This window comes from Coffea eugenioides, chromosome 11, assembly GCF_003713205.1.
Source record: "Coffea eugenioides isolate CCC68of chromosome 11, Ceug_1.0, whole genome shotgun sequence".
Taxonomy (NCBI): Eukaryota; Viridiplantae; Streptophyta; class Magnoliopsida; order Gentianales; family Rubiaceae; genus Coffea; species Coffea eugenioides.
In genome coordinates, this window is record NC_040045.1 from 38010130 (window position 1) to 38028416 (window position 18287).

Sequence of the window (18287 nt, forward strand, 5' to 3'; positions counted from 1 at the left end):
CAATGAAATCAACCAACAATACCGCAATCAACCCAATAGGCACTGTTGTCTCTCAATTGAACCATTAAATGCAACCACAATATCAGTAAATCCCCAGACAGTGCAACTCAATTCAGCCAACTAGTAATGTTGTCACAACATCCACAATGGAGTTCAAAAATTAATCCCAACAATCGATGCTCCAATCAATCAGTGTAAGAGGAAGAATTGAAGGGCACCTCTACACCGCTGAGTATATGAAGTGATGTGCGACGAGGGGAGTAGTAGGTGGTCTGAGAGACGCTGCGGTGGCAGTAACTGTGGCGGTGGCAGTAACTGTGGCAGTGACAGCGCGCAAGTGAAGAGGGAAATGAGCGGTAGACGGTGGAGAGTTCAGCAGGGGAGAGAGAAAGTGAGGGGGCGCGCGGCTCTTGGACTGCATGGCGGTGGAGAGTTCGCGCGTTGGTAGCGAAGTGGCAGCGGCGCTGCGAGGTTGGCAACGACTTGGGCTGGCGGCGTCGAGGAGAGAGAAAGACATAGTGACGTGCGGTTGACGTGCGTTGATGAGCAACCGCGGCGTCGCTTCGGACGCGGCGACGAATAGGTGACACATGAGGTGGAGAAGAAAAGAGGCGGTAGCGGGTGCGTGGGTCTCGGCCGAGATTGAGTAGGAGTGAAGAACAGGGGAGAGCAGGAGAAAAAAGGACGAAAAGGGAAATGGAGGAAAGAAAAAAAAGAAAAAAAAGAAAAAAAAGAAAAGAAGAAAAAGAGGCAGCGGATCTTCTTTTTTTTTTTCTTGTTTTAAGATTTAAATTTTGAAATCAGATTTAAAATTGGAAAAGAAATTAAATTTGAAGATGAAACGGAAAATTTTTTTCTTTTTTAATTAATTAATTATTTATTTTTTTCGAGATTTAAATACATACCGTTCCTGCGAATATGACGCGGGCACATTAAAAAGGCAAGAACCTTCTGGTAAATGGTTCAAGATTTGAAAGTTATCGGGCGCCTTATTGACGTGGGCGTGTCATGAAAATGAAAAACCTTCTGATGAAACACTTGAGAATTGCACGTTATGACGCGCCCTAGTGACGCGGGCACGTCATGAGGGTGAAAACCCTTCTGATGACGACTTGGAGAATTGTGCATTATCACGCGCCCTGGTGACTCGGGAGCGTCATGACGGCTTAAAGTCTTTTGATGAAAACTTTGAGAATTAAAAATTACCAGGCGCCCGGTTGATGCGGGCACGTCATGTCGGTCAGTCTGCTCCAAGATCAAAAGAAAAGCTCTCCAGGCAACTCGATGCGGGCGCGTCATGAGGGTGGAAACCCTTTTGACGAATGACTTGGGAGTTGCACATTATCACCAGCCCTTGTGACGCGAGCGCGTCATGTCTGCGGAACAACTACTAATCATCAAAAATGAAAAATTAAACCAGAAATTCGGAAAAACTCTAAGAAAACGTATTGAAACTGTCAAATAAAACTGAACAAACAACTAAAAGAAATTGGATTGCCTTCCAATAAGCGCGCCTTTCTTTAACGTCTCTGACTAGACATGATTAGGTGTCATTAATTGAAATAATTTGGTGCATCCAAACGTATCATCTCCACTTCTCCATTTGGAAAGCTCTCGTAATAATGTTTGAAATGGTGTTCATTCACCACAAACTTATTGTCTGTCTTAGTATTCTGAATTTCTACTGCACCATAGGGAAAGACGTGAGTAACTATAAAAGAGTCAATCCAACGGGAACGTAGATTACCTGGAAATAGTTTAAGTCTGGATTGGTATAGGATAACCTTCTGACCAACTATAAAAGTCTTACTAGAGATTTGTTGGTAATGGAACGCCCTACTTCTCTCTTTATAAATTAATGCATTCTTATACATTTCGTTTCGGATCTCCTTCAATTCTTGCAGGTCCAAAGTTCGATGAGCACCGGTTTCCATCAAATTCATATTATACTGTTTTATCGTCCAAAAGACCTTGTGCTCGAATTCCACTGTGAGGTGACACGACTTTTCGAATATCAATCTGTAGGGTGACATCCCTATAGGGGTCTTATACGCAATCCGATAGGCCCAGAGTGCATCTTCCAACCTTTGATTTCAATCCTTCCTATCGGGTCGAACCATTTTCTCTAGTATCGACTTAATCTCCCTATTCGAGACCTCCGCTTGACCATTGATTTAAGGGTGGTACGATGTCAAGATCTTGTGGAGTACAACATATACTTTCGAAACTGTGCCGCTATAGTCTTATTGCAGAAGTGCGTTCCCCTGTTACTAACAATGGTTCTTGGCATTTCAAAACGCATAAAAATATTAGACTTAATAAAATTTGCAACCACTTTCGAATCATTAGTTCGGGTGATTTTAGCTTCCATCCATTTGGAAGCATAATCGACTGTCAAAATTATATATATAACCAAACGACGTAGGAAAAGGCCTCATAAAATCTATACTCCAAACATAAAAAATTTCTACGAAAATTATATTTGGGGCATATGGTATCTACGGGCTACATTACCTACTCGTTGACAACGATCATAGGATTTACAAAATAAATATGCATCTTTAAATAACGAAAGCTAGTAAAATCCATTCTCTAATAGCTTATGTGTTGTTCGCTTTGGTCCAAAATGACCACCACAGGGAAAAGTATGATAAAAAGTTAAAATTGACTGAAATTCAGTTTCACTTACACATTTTCTCATTATTTGGTCAGCAAGCCTCTTCTATAAGTACAAGTCATCCCATATGAAATATTTGGCATCGCTCTTCAACTTGTTCTTTTTCGATTTAGGCCAACCTGCAGGAAAATTACCAGTTAATATGTAGTTAACTAAATCAGCATACTAAAGCAATTGAAAATTTAAAGAAAATAAGTGTACATCAGGGAATGTATCCTTCAATGGCTCGTTCTCCTCTCCAACTGATATGCGACTTAAATGGTCGGCTACTAAATTCTCCAAATCTCTTTTATCCTTTATCTTCAGATCGAACTCTTACAGGAGCAATATTCACCTTATTAGCCTTGATTTCGCATCTTTCTTAGTCATTAGGTACATCAACGCTGTATGATCATAAAATACAATAACTTTAGTACCTAATAAATATGACCTAAACTTTTCTAAAGCAAAGATAACCACAAGAACCTCCTTTTCAGTAGTGAAATAGTTTATTTGGGCTCCATTCAAGGCTCGGAACGCATAGTAGATGACATGAGTTGCCTTTCCTGCTCTCTGTCCCAACTCTGCCCCCACTGCATGGTTACTGGTGTCGCACATAATCTCAAAAGGTAGACTCCAGTCAGGGGGTTGGATGATCGGTAGCGATGTCAATAGCTCATTTAACTTGTCGAAAGCTCTCTCACACTTGTCATTGAATTCGAAAGCCACATCTTTTTGTAAGAGTTGGAACAAATGAGCTCCAATTTTTGAGAAATCCTTGATAAACCTTTGGTGAAAACCTGCATGCCCAAGAAAAGAACGTACTTCCCGCACACTCGCGGGGTAAGATAAAACAGATATAATGTCTATCTTAATCCAATCAATCTCAATACCCTTAGAGGATACTACATGACCTAGAATTATCCCATACTCAACCATAAAATGATATATTTTTCAATTAAATACTAAGTTAGTTTCTATATATCTCAACAAGATCAATTTCAGATTATTTAAACAATTATCGAAACTATCACCATATACAATAAAGTTGTTCATGAAAAGATGCTTATCATAGATTTCTGGAATGTTACAGGAGCATTGCACAATCCGAAAGGCATCCGTCTATATACAAAAGTTTTAAATTGACACGTAAATGTCGTCTTTTCTTAATCTTTCGGTGCAATTGCAATTTGAAAATATCCTGAAAATTTATCCGGAAAATAATAATAAGTTCAACAAACTAATCGCTCAATCATTTGGTCAATAAAAGGAAGAGAAAAATGGTCCTTTTTTGTGACGGTGTTTAATTTTCGATAATCGATACATGGCCGCCATTCGGTGGGTTTGCGTACTGGCACGAGATCATCTGTCTGGTTAGCCTCTACTGTCACTCCTGTCTTCTTCTGGACTACCTGTATTAAGCTCACCCATGGACTGTCTGATATTGCGTAAATAATCCCCACATCTAGTAGTTTCAATATTTCTTTCTTCACCACTTCCATCATGAGGGGATTGAGCCTCCTTTGAGTTTGTCGGACAGGTTTGGCATTTTGTTCTAGTTTTATTCGGCACACACACACACAGAAGGGTTGATTCGCTTAATGTTGGCGATGGTCCACCCTATAGCCTGTTTATGCTCCCTGAGAACTCGGATTAGCTTCTCTTCTTGGGTGTCTGACAGTGCCGCCGAGATAATCATCGGGAGCATTTTCTTCTCGTTCAAATAAGCATATTTTAAATGTTTTGACAGAGATTTTAATTCTAGGTCAGATGCCTGCACCACAGATGATAATACCCTTTGGTAATACCTTGTCGTCGTGATCGGCAGCGAATGCAAGGCTCCAATCGTACACTTCAACTCTTTACTCAATTCTACATCATGAGTTGTTTCCAACTCGAGGTGTTTGGTCAAAGCAATCTCTAGCTCATCCCTGTTAACAATTTCAAACACTTCCTACACCGCATGATCAATAGTACTCATAGAAAAAATAGACCTAAAATTAGAGTTTGAGAAATATTTCATAGTCTCAAAGATATTGAAGTAAACAATTTTTTCATCAAATTTCATGGATAAGGTACCCTTATTATCATCGATTTTAGTCTAGATTATGTTTAAAAAGGGTCTACGTAATAGCAAATGCGAGAGGTCGGGAGAGTGATTATCATCCATGTCAAGTACATAAAAATTAGTTGGGAATACCAATTCATTTTAATAACACATCTTCGACCAACCCATCAGGGTATGCATTTGTTCGGTCAGTTAGTTGAATTATTAACCCAATTTCTTTTAACGGACCTTTGTTCAGAGAAGTATAGATAGATTTAGGCATTATATTGATTGACACTCCTAAATCCAACATGGCATTTTTAATCAAAATATTGCCTATCCTACAGGGAATAATAAATATACCTGGATTATTGCATTTCGGTGGAAGTTTTCTCTGGAGAACCGCTGATACGTTCTTCCCCACAATAACTCTTTCGTCTTCCCTCAGTCTTTTTAGGTTGACTTACAAATTTTTCAAAAATTTTGCGTACTTTGACAGTTGTTTGATTGCGTCTAATAGGGAAATATTGATCTCTACGTTGCGGAATACCTCCAAGATCTCTTTTTCTTTATCCTGTTTCTTCGGTTTCTCCAACCTGCTAGGAAAGGGAGGCGGATTGGTTTTAACTTCAATGATCGGGTCAGAGAGTACCACTGAATTTTTGATACTTATGTTTTCTGCCTCAAGTTCTTTCTCAATCTTCTCTTCATCCTTATCCTTTGAAGTCACGAATTCGGGTTCCTGAATTTCTTTCTCGCTCCTTAAGGTCATTAGACTTAAATTCTTCGGGTTCTGTTTAGGTTGAGATGGCAATTTTTCGTGAACTTGAGATTCCAGGCGATTGATTGCTACTGCCATCTGACTTTGCATTGCTTGTATCTGACCCATTTGACTTTGCAAGTTAGATTCCATCTTTTGTTGGCTAGTAATTAGCTGCTTCATCATTTCTTCCAAAGACGGGCCTAAGTTTGAAGGTGGGGATGGTACTGGCCGAGGTTGGTATTGCTGATGATACCATTGCTGTCTGTTCGGTGTAAAATTTGATTACCTATTCCCTCCATAGCTGAGGTTCGGGTGATCACTCCAACCCGGATTGTACGTGTTCGAGCACGGGTCATATGGCTTTTTTGACGCGGACGCGCGGACGCGTGACCAGTCATGTTTACTTGCTCTGTATTCCCTTCTTGAATCATCAAGCACATTTCTGTAGAATGACCCATGGTAGTACAAATTTTACACACCTTGGCCTGTGGTGCATAAATACAGCCAATTACCTAACAAAGGACGTTAATTTCGTCAATTACTGTTGGATAGAGGATGTTTCTATCTCATTCACTCTGTGTATCGGGACATCCTCTTTTGTACCGAATTACTACGAGTTCTCAGCTATCCCTTCAATCAACTCCCACGCTTCTCGAGAAGTCTTGTTCACCAACGCCCCTCCACTTGCAGCATCAATAATATTCCTGTATTTGAAAAGTAGCCCATCATAAAATACTGGATGAGCAATTGCTCACTTATTTGGTGCTGGAGACACTTAATGCATAATTTCTTGAATCGCTCCCAGTAATCATAGAGCGTCTCTCCTAGATGTTACTTGATACCACATATCTCATTCCTTAGACTTACTGCTCGAGATGCAAGAAAATATTTTTCTAAGAATTTTTTCTTCAGCTGCTCTCAAGTGGTGATACTACCTAGAGAAAGGTAGTACAGCCAGTTTTTTGCAAATCCTTGAGAAAGAAGGGGAATGCCCTCATTTTTATCTATTCTTCTGTAATTTTCGGGAGTTTAAAACTGTTACAAATGACATCGAACTCTTGCAAGTGCTTATGAGGCTTCTTACTTGATAAATCATGGAAAGATGACAAGAGATGAATTACACCAGATTTTAACTCAAATGGGTTGTTATCATTCAAACTTGGAAAATTAATGTATAATGGCTGCTGATTTAAATTAGGGGCAACCAACTCCCTTAGTATTCGTGCATTAGCCATAGCAACTTCTTCTCGATCCGAATCACTCGAAATATAACCAAATGAACTTCTTGCTACAACTTTCGGATCAAATCTTTGAGATGTAGCACTAGATTGCTCCTCTCTAAGCTGTCTGGTCTCTTTTCGTGTTCTCCGTGCAGTCTTCTCTACCTCAGTGTTAAAAATCAATTCACTTGTACGAGAAAAATGAGACATATACTAGAAAAGTACCAGAAAATTAGAACAAGAATGAACTTAAAAAGAAACAAATAAACTAATGCCACTCCCCGGTAACTGCGCCAAAAATTGACAGATTGTCGATACTTGTGCAATAATAAAAATGAACCTAATTACCAATTAAAGTAGTTGTAACCCAATTCTAAATACTGGAGTAGAGACTCTAGATGTACAATAGATTATTTGATTCACCATGTTTTCGAAGAGTTTGTTTAATCCGATATACCAGAATAGGATTGCTTATTAACAAGAAATTATTGATTTGTATAAAGAGCAAGTAAGGTCGTCTCCTCAGGAATTTGGGATATTTGTCTCTTTTGAAATTCAAAGTAACAAGGGAGTGTTTTTGTATAAACGGTGACAATTAAAATAGTTCAAATAGAAACAAATACCTAGTTAAAAATTAAATGACAATTTACTAAAATCAGATTAATAATAATTAGAGATTTAGCCAAGAAATAACTTCAGCAACTGTTCACTTAATTGATCATTGATGCAAATGTAATTCCAATTATTTACTAATAAATAGGTTATAACTGTCAAACAAGCGATGACAGTCAACCACTTCTTACTGTGTCGGTGATTAAGATACACCTGTTAATTACTACTCTAATTGAGAAATAATTCTAGGTACGCCCGTAAGATTTAATTCCCCAATTACCTTACGTATTACAGGAGCCCTATTCTAATCAAATAATGGACTACCAGGGTCATTTTAGATTAGCCTGCGCATTCCCCTAACACAAATCTAATCATGCCAGTTGTCACTATTTTAGAGCAATTAAACAATTACGAATTTAATGCTCCAATTGACAATAGGTTACTAAATCAATTCATTATCCGGATCCAAGATAATCAATTAATTAAACAACCATAAGCACTACAATCAAAGAATATGCAAATACCAATAAATAAGAGGAATAAATAAAATTAATTCGATCTCACAATTTTTAGACGAATCAAAACCTCCGTAGTTTCTTGGCTAGAAAAAAAGATTTAGTTCATCTCTATGAAGAAAATCCCACGCGAAAATTCAGAAGTAAAGGTAAAAACACATCCGATTTACAAGCCAGTTTCATGTGTCATCCATAATCTGTTACTCACCCAAACCTGAGAACAAAAATATAGAATGCGACTTTAGTCAATGTTTGAAAACCTGAACCGTCAATTGAACCGGTGAAGTGAAAGGGTCGAGATTCAACCGGTCAGACCGGTTCGACCTCGATTCAATGAATTTTTTAAAAAATAATTTATATAAATATATATATGCACAGAATAAGACATGCAATGGACTAATTTAAAACTTTATATGATGAAAAGTTTACTATTTTTGAATAACTTGAATTTTCAAATATAAAATTTTTAAATTATAAGTTAAAACAAATAAATTTCATCTCAATTTCAATTATATCTACCAAAAAAACTTAAATCTAACCCAAAAATATCACAATATTTTGAAATTATACAAAATTCACGTATATGAGAATTTAGACATTGTGAACTTAAATTTTAATTTAGAGATTGCAATTTAAAAAAGAAAGTTTGGAATTTGAAGAAGTCAAGAGAATCGAAAATAAAAATGCAAACTTGATAAGAAACAAAAAATGAGTGGTTGTGGCATTAAATAATTTGGGTTAAAGAAAAATAATTATTTTTTAACTTTTTTCAATTTAATGGGCAAAAATAAAATTAAAAGATGGAAGAAAATATCAATAAATTAAAACTAAAGAGGTTTGATTAAAAAGAGAGTGACAAAAGAAAAAAGAAGAGAGAGAGAGAGAGAGAGAGAGAGCCATAAAAGGATGAAATTTTGTAAAAAAAAATGAAAAAAAGAAATATGGATGTTTGTTTTATATAAATAAGTTATAAAAAAAACTAATAAGATATGATGATGTAATTGTTACTACATTGGTTTTCAATTACAAAGGTCTTGAGATCGAAGTTTGATAATTGCATTTTGTAAAACTTAAAAAAAAAAAAAAAGAGGGAAACTTGAAAACTGAAAATCACCGGTTCAATCTGATTCAGCGATTTTTCACGAGTTGACCGGTTTTGACCGATTTTCTGACAAAGCCAACTCTAACATAGAACCAGACCGATGCCATGACCGGTTCGCGGTTGGCCGATCCGGTCGGGGCCTGTTTTCAAAACACTGACTTTAGTACGAAAAAAGAATGATTAATCTGAAACGGCTGCGACTAATACAGAGGAATTTAGAAGGCTTTCAAAGTCGTTTTACCTTGAATTATAATGCACTACAGAATTATACCCCAACAATACTATGAATAACTGTTACAGAATTGAGCTCTTCATCATTAATAACTAGAAATATATTTATGCAGTCACAAGAATTATGGGATTCTAGTAAATGGAATAAGGCAAACACATTGACCAGAATATTTGAAATATTGACTTTCAACAAATAAGAGTACTAATAGTGAGACATGTTTGATGGGTTTGGAAGGATTCAAAAAGTCTGCCTGGCAATATTATACTTTTTCCCTTCCAAAGGTTCCAAAACATAAACCAGACAACAAAGTTGCAATGTTGAAATAAAAAAAAAGGGATTTATCACCAGACAGTCACCACTAACTTCAGAAAAAACTGAGCAAAGTTTTCAGTTGGTTCGCTGTTTCTTGGCTTTTTGATCAAGAGTCAATTGCTCTAAGAAATTAACGACATGTCGCATATCTACTCGGTCAACTGGATCATGTTGCAAACATTTCCTTGCCAATTCTGTGATTTTATATCCAGCAGCTGCATTCACATGAAAATCTTCATTGACAAGAGATGCTTGATTTTCGCGAAAACTTGACCGTGCAATTGTACTCAGACTACAGTTGGACTGATAATACTTTTTCATTATCAGCTGACAGAGTACACAACCGTAGGCAAAAACCTCTGATTTAGAAGTCCATAGATCTACAACGTTTGAAACAATATCAGAATCAGATAGCTGTTTTATAAATCTATCCTAATTATTTAAAGATTCGTGCCACCAAATGAAAAGCAACTTAGTTCAAACAAGGCATTTATAAGTCTATACACTTGAAAGAACGTCCGAAGCCATTCTATCAAAAATATTCAACTAAAAAGCATCTCATTAAACACGAAAACAAATGGCTGAATACGGCATTTCATGTGCATAATACAAAAATAACAGTTTGGTGTAATACAGATGACGAAAAGAAAAGGTATCATTTTGCCAAAAAATATCACCAAAAAAGGTTAAAGCATTGGTTATGGGGTGTATCTCATGTCAGGTTATACTACTAAAGCCCTTCATGCATGTAGTGCATGTGGAAATTCTCATTATTTTGCAACTGCAACATGAAGCTAAAAGGTCAAGCAAACTGTATTTTGACTTTTAAATAAACACAAACACAAAGGATAAAAATATAAATCTAATTAAATTCTACAAAGGGATTATGAGATCAGCAAAGTTCAAAGAACCCTGTATACACCTCATCCCCTTTTTGCATGACTGGTGAACATGAAAAACAGAGACACAATTAAATTCAGGATATCGCCTGCATATTATATTGCAACAAGCTCAAAAATAGAAGAAACTCAAGATAAGAAGTATCACATAAGCTATCTCCTTCCTCTAATTTAGATATCATTAATTTTGCAAGTTCATGTTTGAACCAATTCTTTAAATGACAGATCATAAAGATTCACTATCTTCATGCAAGAAAAGCTCTTTAAATCTTTAAGTCATTCAGTTGCCAACTCAATTTAAAAAACTATCACAAATGAAAGTAAAATTTTGTTGCACTTCGCTTCAAAGATTTTTTTTTTTTTTAAAAAAAGAACTTTCTGAAACAATTCTAAAATGGATGCAGCAGATCCTCTCCCAGCTAGGATAAAGGTTTCACCTTGATTTGTGTCCTCATAGGAGGAGTTGGAAAAATCAAAATTGGGCATGGCACTCTCTGACCTTTTCAAATTAGAAGGAGAATAAGATGGTTGAGGCGACTAATTAAGAAGAAATTATGGAAAACCTTGAATGAAATTTGAAGTAAATTGTTTTTCAAAACCTGGTTTGTTGAGCATAACACAACCAATCACACATACTGGCAGAACCAATCACACTTCATCAATATAACAGTGCTATAAAGATAAATGTTCACTTTTGACAACATTATAGCTTCCAATAAGAAAACCAAAAAACGACACCATAGGGATTTTTTGAGGAGGCAAAGTACACCCACAAAAATTCTTCGAGATGGTTGGGGCGGAGAATGTAACAAGACAACCATTACACTATATGATTACCTGGGTTTTTAAGCCCGAAATCCTAGAAAGAGAACCTTCATAGTTTGCTTCAAGATCTCTTAGCAACTTAGACCAAAAATAATTACCCACAAAGACCACTAATTCATTTTCTAAGAAACCAAAATACATACAACTCCTTACAGAATGGAGCTTATGATGCACACAACAACGTTCATAGTTGAGCATATAAGATGAGGATACATGCCTGAGTCATCTTTAACAACTGGGTCTGGAGCAAAAATAGAATAAATCCACTTGAGAACACCTGTAGATGCTCCATTGCTAGGGTCCAATACGCACCGATGAAGACCCAACTCAAATAATGCTACATTATATTCCTGCAAATGAAAGAATACTAGCTGACCCCTAATAAGAGAGTGATTTATAAGAAATAATGAGAAATACAATAGTATATCCAACCTCATCTAGCAGAATCAAACTAGCATCAAGAGCACCAAGTAGAATGTGGTTATCATGCAACCACTCTAAAAACTTCGCTAACTGAAGCGCCACTTTCATTCGCTCATCCCAATCAAAGTTATCTAAATTTGATCACTGATAACATAAGTATAAAATACTACCGCAAAATCTATTTACATGACAAAGCAAACAATGTGTAGGTGAGCAAAGTACCGGAGTTGAGCTCCTGAGACAAGACTCTATCAGCTTTAGCTTCATATACCACTGCAAGCTTCTTGTCAAAGCAATATCCAATCAGGTTCACCAAATTGTCATGTCCTTTCAATTCCTTTTGGATAAGTCGATTGAGTTCAGCCTATCATACAAAGCCTTGATTACTAGCTACCATTAAAATCTGATAATTTAACTCAAGCAAAACTAAAAAATGTGTACATACAGAGAATATAGAAGGATACACAGGATAGTCAACTGTCCTACCAGGGATTTCGTAAAAATCCCACGTCTTCACCAGCACTTGTTGGGTTCTTGAACCTAGCCGAATATTACCTCTGTACAAGCTACCACACAAAGCTTTTTGAACAAAGTTCTCTTTCTTGAACCCATCAGTAATCTCGTTCAACATAGAGAAGTCACAATATTTTACAGTATCCAAGTCCTTGCCATCAATTTTGTTTCTAAGCAATGCATTTATGAGTAGATTAGACACAAAAGCAATACAGAAAAGCAAGCAAAAGTAAATAGAAGATGGTAAAGCAGATCCTGAAAATAGTGAATGAGATGGAAACTTCCAACAACAAGGTGTACATGTGTGAATTACATAAATGAAATACGGCTGGCAATGAAACCTATGGCACCTCAAAAGAGCCTCAATAACCTCTAAGTCATAAGACATTTTATCACCACTTGCTGTGGCCAGTTCCTGGTGGCTGCAGCAAAGCGATGGCAATTGGAGTGCCAAAGAAAAGCTCTAAACACTAGCAAAGAAAAAAGCATATTTTTTTATGCACTTTCAAATCTTTACAGCCATGGATTACAATAGAAAATGTTTTTCTCTTTCTTTTTTCAATTAAAAGGCGAATAAAAGCGCATTAATGCACAGTGGGGTTTGCAACGAAACAGAAGATCGTCAACCTGCAATTTTGAACGTAATGAAAACGAAAACAATGATCTGCAATTAATCCCAGCCAGTATCAAGAAAAACATGCAAGTAAAATCAAATAAACATGTCAAGGGCCTTCGATGTATTGCAAGACTCAAGAATAAGATCCACAATTCAAAGACATAACCCTGATTTATAAGGACATATACATTTCACGAAATTCTTCCGCTTTTTTCTTGAACTCCTTGAATAGAGAACTTGGATTGAGGAAGTGAATCGGCTGAAAATAGGGAGATTTCAAGATGTTGTCCTCTTGGTAGTAATAAGGTTCGTAACGAAGCTTTTCCAATTCGCTCAGAAATTGTGATGATTCTTCTTCTTCTTCCATCATTAAACGATTTAGAGCAAAGAGAAAGGACTCTACGCTTCAGAAAACTTTTGAGTTGAGTTTTCCCCAGGGTTTACACTGGGCTGGACTATGGACTGGCCGGATGGGTCCAAATTACATGAGGTCCATCTGCGTCACTCATTTTATTTCATTTTTTAATTTTTATTTTTTAGGGTTATAAAGATAATAATTTGCACCTAGTTGGCAACTAGGAACTATGCATTATTTTCATTTGTTTTCTTCAGACCAAAAATATATAGTCCAACATTAGGCGCTAATAATACAGAAGTTCAAGTCACCCTGCACTCAGTGGGAATTTAAAAAAAAAAAAGAAAAAGAAAAAACCATAAATGGTCAAAACTTGGAGAGTATAAAAGTTGGAACCTAAAAGGGCAAAATATTCCTTGCATTTGATAAAATCGAAATCTCAACTTTGAAATTTGAAATTATTAAGTATTAAATCTTAATATTTGAGCGTATTTTGCATTAAATCATAAGTCAATAATTTATCACTTATTTTATGAAATAAGTTTTACCTGGGTAATTCAGAAGCACTTAATTAATTAAAATATTTTATTTTTTTGTTATAAAATACATCTGTACATGTCCAAATTTGAACCTATTAAATTTAAGTAGTGAATTGGATTATCAAACAACTTCTTAGTTTATGAGATTATGAACAATAATCACATATTCGAATGGTCCAAGTAACATCTTGCGCATAATAGTAGTAATTTTATTAGAATCGCCATCGAGTCTTGTATTTGGATTGTACGACTCAAAGACACGTAATAAACACCATTTTCACATTCTATTTGCCTATGAGTTATTTGTCCGTGAATTTGCACCTTTTTTTTTTTTTTTTGAAATTTTGGTTCTAGATGAATATGGATACAAAAGAACTAAAACAACAAATTCAACAAAATTTAAAATACTAACTATAAGATAAATATTAAAACTAAATGATATGAAAATGGTTGCTCTTACACAATACAGCGATGAGCTAGTTCTCAACAAATGTTATCCGGATGGATGGTGATAAAGTATCTATCATATGAGAATCCCTTAGCCAATCTCCTTTTCCGAACATCAATCTAGCTTCTTTTTTTTTTTGGTTCTTCGTTCTAGTCCCTGAGAAAAGAAAACGGAAAAACAGGAAATCTGCTGTGATAGAAATTCCAGTTTGTAGCAGGAAATGGTTTATTCCTTGTTGGTGTCTTACTTCCTTTCCGTTTCTATCTAGTGTGTTGCTTCGCTTAGCCTCTGTTTTCTTTTCTCATTTTCTCAATTCATTGCTTTTCTCTGTTTGTGTGTTACTGCATCTTGGTCACTGCCTCCCTGTAGTTAGCCTTTACAGAGGACTTTTCGACTCTCTCTTGATTTCTTCTTTTCCACAGGGTTGTACTTTGCGATGAAGGTGCAAAAAAAATAGTACTCCTTTCTTTGCCTTTTGCATTCGTTACACATCAGTTTATAAACAAAAAATTAAGATAAAAGGGAATCTAATAAATTTCCTGGCTAATTGCTTCGGCATCATGAATTCTCATCCTTACCATGTGTTGCAAGTGTGGCTTGGATAATTAATCAGTGGCTGTAACAGGCGAGAGGAAAATTCAGGGGAGGGATGAAGACACTGGCATGGAAATTGAACCGACAGTACCACAAAGGAAGAAACAGATGAGTGACTCATCATCACTAATGAGGTAACTCACCAAGTTGAGCTGTTGAGGTGGAGGGAACCAGCCTTACTAGGTCCCCCATGAACCATCAAAGTATTAGGTTCTGCTGGAAGCTCCTTGACAGTTTTCCAGCTCAAGAAAGTCTGTAGACTCCACTCCCCACGTATCATTTTCTTGTGTGGAACTGAAAAAAAAATAGGTTGGCTTATATGGAAAAAGTAAAAAAGAAAAGATTCCAATATGATGATTGTTTTATTATTGAGGAAATGGGAAATTGGTATGGCGGTCTACTGGCATATCAACATTAAAGTTACGGATATTATTGTTAACTTTGCTTTTACAATAGAAATCAGTGGTGGAAGACAAAATGGGGAATAATCAGTGGTGGCCAGTAGGAATCCATGCAAGCTGTGATGACAGAACTAGAAGGGAACAACAGAAAGTGCTCAATGGGAAATTGGGAAGGGCAGAAGTTCAAATCATGGTGGAATCCATGAGAATTCAAAGTAATAACATTGGTGGTATAAACTTACAGAATATAAAAAATTCGGATCCTAAAACAGCAAATATGAGCTTTACCAAATTAACATGCTCTGTACATGAATAACTGCATTCAGCCTGGTTGTTCTACAAATCGTCCATGGAACTAACTCAAATCAATAATAACATGGATACATGCACAGAATCTGCAAGGATGCACAACATAGTCTTAAAGTGGCACCCATATATACGGACAATCATGGCATGACACTTCCTAGTTGTATAATCTTTGGGATGTTCAGCTTTTTAAGCTATTAACATGTTTGCTATCGCGATCACCACATCAAGAAGAAAAGAAACCGAACCATATCATCATCCACGTTGCAGAGACAAAAAAAATAAGAATATTTGATTTTAACTCCTTTAGGCATGATTATCAGAAGACTGATAATTGGAATATAGTGAAAGCACTAGAAATATATAGAAGTATAGTGAAATTGTTCAATAGGATGAGACCTAAAACACCAACAAAATCGGAACCTTGTAACTTAGGGTGCATTTAATAAAACTGAAATCTGAAATCTGAATCAATTAAGTTATTGAATTGTTAAGTACTAAATTTGATGTATTTCATATTAAGTGACAAATGAATAGCTTATCACTTATTTTTAGGAAGAAATTTTGTCGAGAAAATTCAATACCATTTAATTAATTCAAATATTCAATTTTAGTTATCATATGTTTCTGATATATTAAAATCTATTAAATCTATTGAGTACTAAATCAAACAAGGCCGTAGTCTCTTCAAGATTGTCATAAGTATCGGTTCAAATTCTTTGTTTTGCTGAACTATTTTGTTCAAGTCAGTTTTGACTTTCTTATCTAATGGTTCTAATACTATGGTTTTAATTTCGCAAGTCCAATTAGGAAGTTTTTTTTTCCTTGATCTCATGGCATTGGCACATTACTTCACGGCCAAGAGACGAAGCATTGCACATTCAGATCATATCTAAAAATTTTATTTCCCCTGACTTGTCCTTTTGTACTAAACCTGACACAGATCACATTGCACCAATAGGATTGGCTCTTGCATTATCAACCTAGCAAAACAGAGATAGCTAATGGGTTTAAAGCACCACATGGTTTTGTCTGCTGTAATTTCTCAACTATTATTGATTCGGTGTATGAATAACTATGACCATAAAAGACTTAGAGTCTTTGCAGAGTGGAAAGTCAAGAGTTCAAATCATACCATCTATTACTTTATTGTAAATGTGGTTTTTTAAAATTTATATGAGTAAGTAATGCACTCGTATGATCCGATAGTGATTCAGTTTCCGTTGATTTTCTTTAACTCAGTTGAATCACGCCTTTAGAATAGGCTAGAATAGAACTGTAGGAGTAGAGTAGAAGGTGACAATTGATTAAAAAAAAAAGATAGGAAATCATGGAACTTCTTGCTGGTGTGAACACAATTCCTTGTGTTTTACATTTGGTCAATCCTCGTACGTATGATTGATTTTATTGGAATAAAAATAGATTTACATTGACGACAAGAATCCCCGAGACAGGAAGTTTCACATGGTATCACATTCTTGATTGTGCAATCAGATTCAGTGTATAATAGAGATTTCTCTCTCGTAGAATTCTCATATCTCCAATTTGGCGTCTTAAATGCTATATGAAGGTCACCACACAAGCATTTGTAGTTGCTCTAATTCATGTGGAAGCGTTCTAGCCTTTGAAATAGTTTACCAATATAAAACATAATCATAATGCGAATCTGGGTTCTCATACATATTTTAATTGGTCAAATTGTAAATAGTTTCAATTACAAAATACCCCCTAAAAATACATAATTCTGACTTTGCAACATTGACTATCCAATTGATTCAATCCGCAACCTATTTCAATAATATCCAATGTAATACAATCATTCTAAGGCTAACTTCAATGATTATTTGAGTTCAGCAGAAAAATGTATACATTGAGGTCATAGCTCTCCAAAAGTTGTAATTTAGAAATTTTTTTGGGGTAAAGAGTGTGTTTATATTCTCATTTTTATGAGCGTATGATCACACTTCTCCCAAGTTTTTCCTTTCAATAAGGCTACAAATGATAACTTTGGGTGCAATCCGTGCATATAAAATATAACATAAGATATATCCAATAGGGTAAAGTGTTATAAGATGCATATATATCCAATAGGGTTAAGTGTTATAAGTTACCGAATGTTTTCAAAATCTTATCTAATTCACTATACCATTTTTTTTGTCACACCTAATAGCCCACTAAACACTTGAAATGCTCCATTTTGATCATTTTGTCTAATAAATCATTTAGATGAAAGGGACTATGCTCACATGAGGTGCACTGTACATGTGCTGAGGCATTATCGACTTTTTGCTACATTAAAGTTACACTAAATGGGGTTAAATTGCAAAACTATGGAAAATTGGTTACAGATACAAAAGAAGAGAAAAATTTAGGGACTTGAATACAATTTTTGAAACCCATTTTTCATCATACCTGTGACGAAAAGGTGGATGGGTTTTCTTAAAATCTGGAAGCAAAACACTACCGTCTCTTGTTGCTTTTGCCGTCGGCACCCTTACCGGCACACGGTCACCAAAGCTAGGCATAAAAAGTCCTATGGTCCTAGCTAGGTTTTATTCAACCTAGAAAACATTTTGATTCTTTGATGAATTAAGTTTGATTTATTTCAAAGATTTGTTTTTGAGTACGTCTTATATATAGTGACAGTGCATAAATTATCACGGTTGGATATATGATACATATGTAAAATTTGAATTTTAAATTCAAATTCAAATTCAAATTATATGTCATGCATCTAACGGTGAAAGTGTATACACTGTCGATGTATAGAAGATTAATTCTTTGTTTAAAATAAATCTTATACACACTGACAGTGTATATATTATCACTGTTGGATATACGATACATATGCAAAATTTGAATTTTAAATTCAAATTCAAATTATATGTCATGCATCTAATTGTGTTGAT

The 18287-nt window shown here is 35.6% G+C and overlaps 1 protein-coding gene and 1 non-coding gene across 2 annotated transcripts; one reads left to right on the forward strand and one right to left on the reverse strand.

The window, feature by feature from the left end:
• Positions 1 to 6223: 6223 nt before the first annotated feature.
• Positions 6224 to 6330, forward strand: LOC113754576. The gene has a single exon (XR_003465258.1). It is a non-coding gene; the product is annotated as a small nucleolar RNA R71 (small nucleolar RNA).
• Positions 6331 to 9296: 2966 nt separating this feature from the next.
• On the reverse strand, positions 9297 to 13151 carry LOC113753708 (receptor-like kinase LIP2). The gene is made up of 6 exons (XM_027297935.1): positions 12924 to 13151; positions 12052 to 12289; positions 11829 to 11970; positions 11616 to 11737; positions 11401 to 11533; positions 9297 to 9839 (listed from the first exon to the last, which is right to left on the reverse strand). The coding sequence occupies exons 1-6, from the start codon at positions 13103 to 13105 to the stop codon at positions 9535 to 9537; spliced, it is 1122 nt and encodes a 373-aa protein (XP_027153736.1). The 5' UTR covers positions 13106 to 13151; the 3' UTR covers positions 9297 to 9534.
• Positions 13152 to 18287: the final 5136 nt, after the last annotated feature.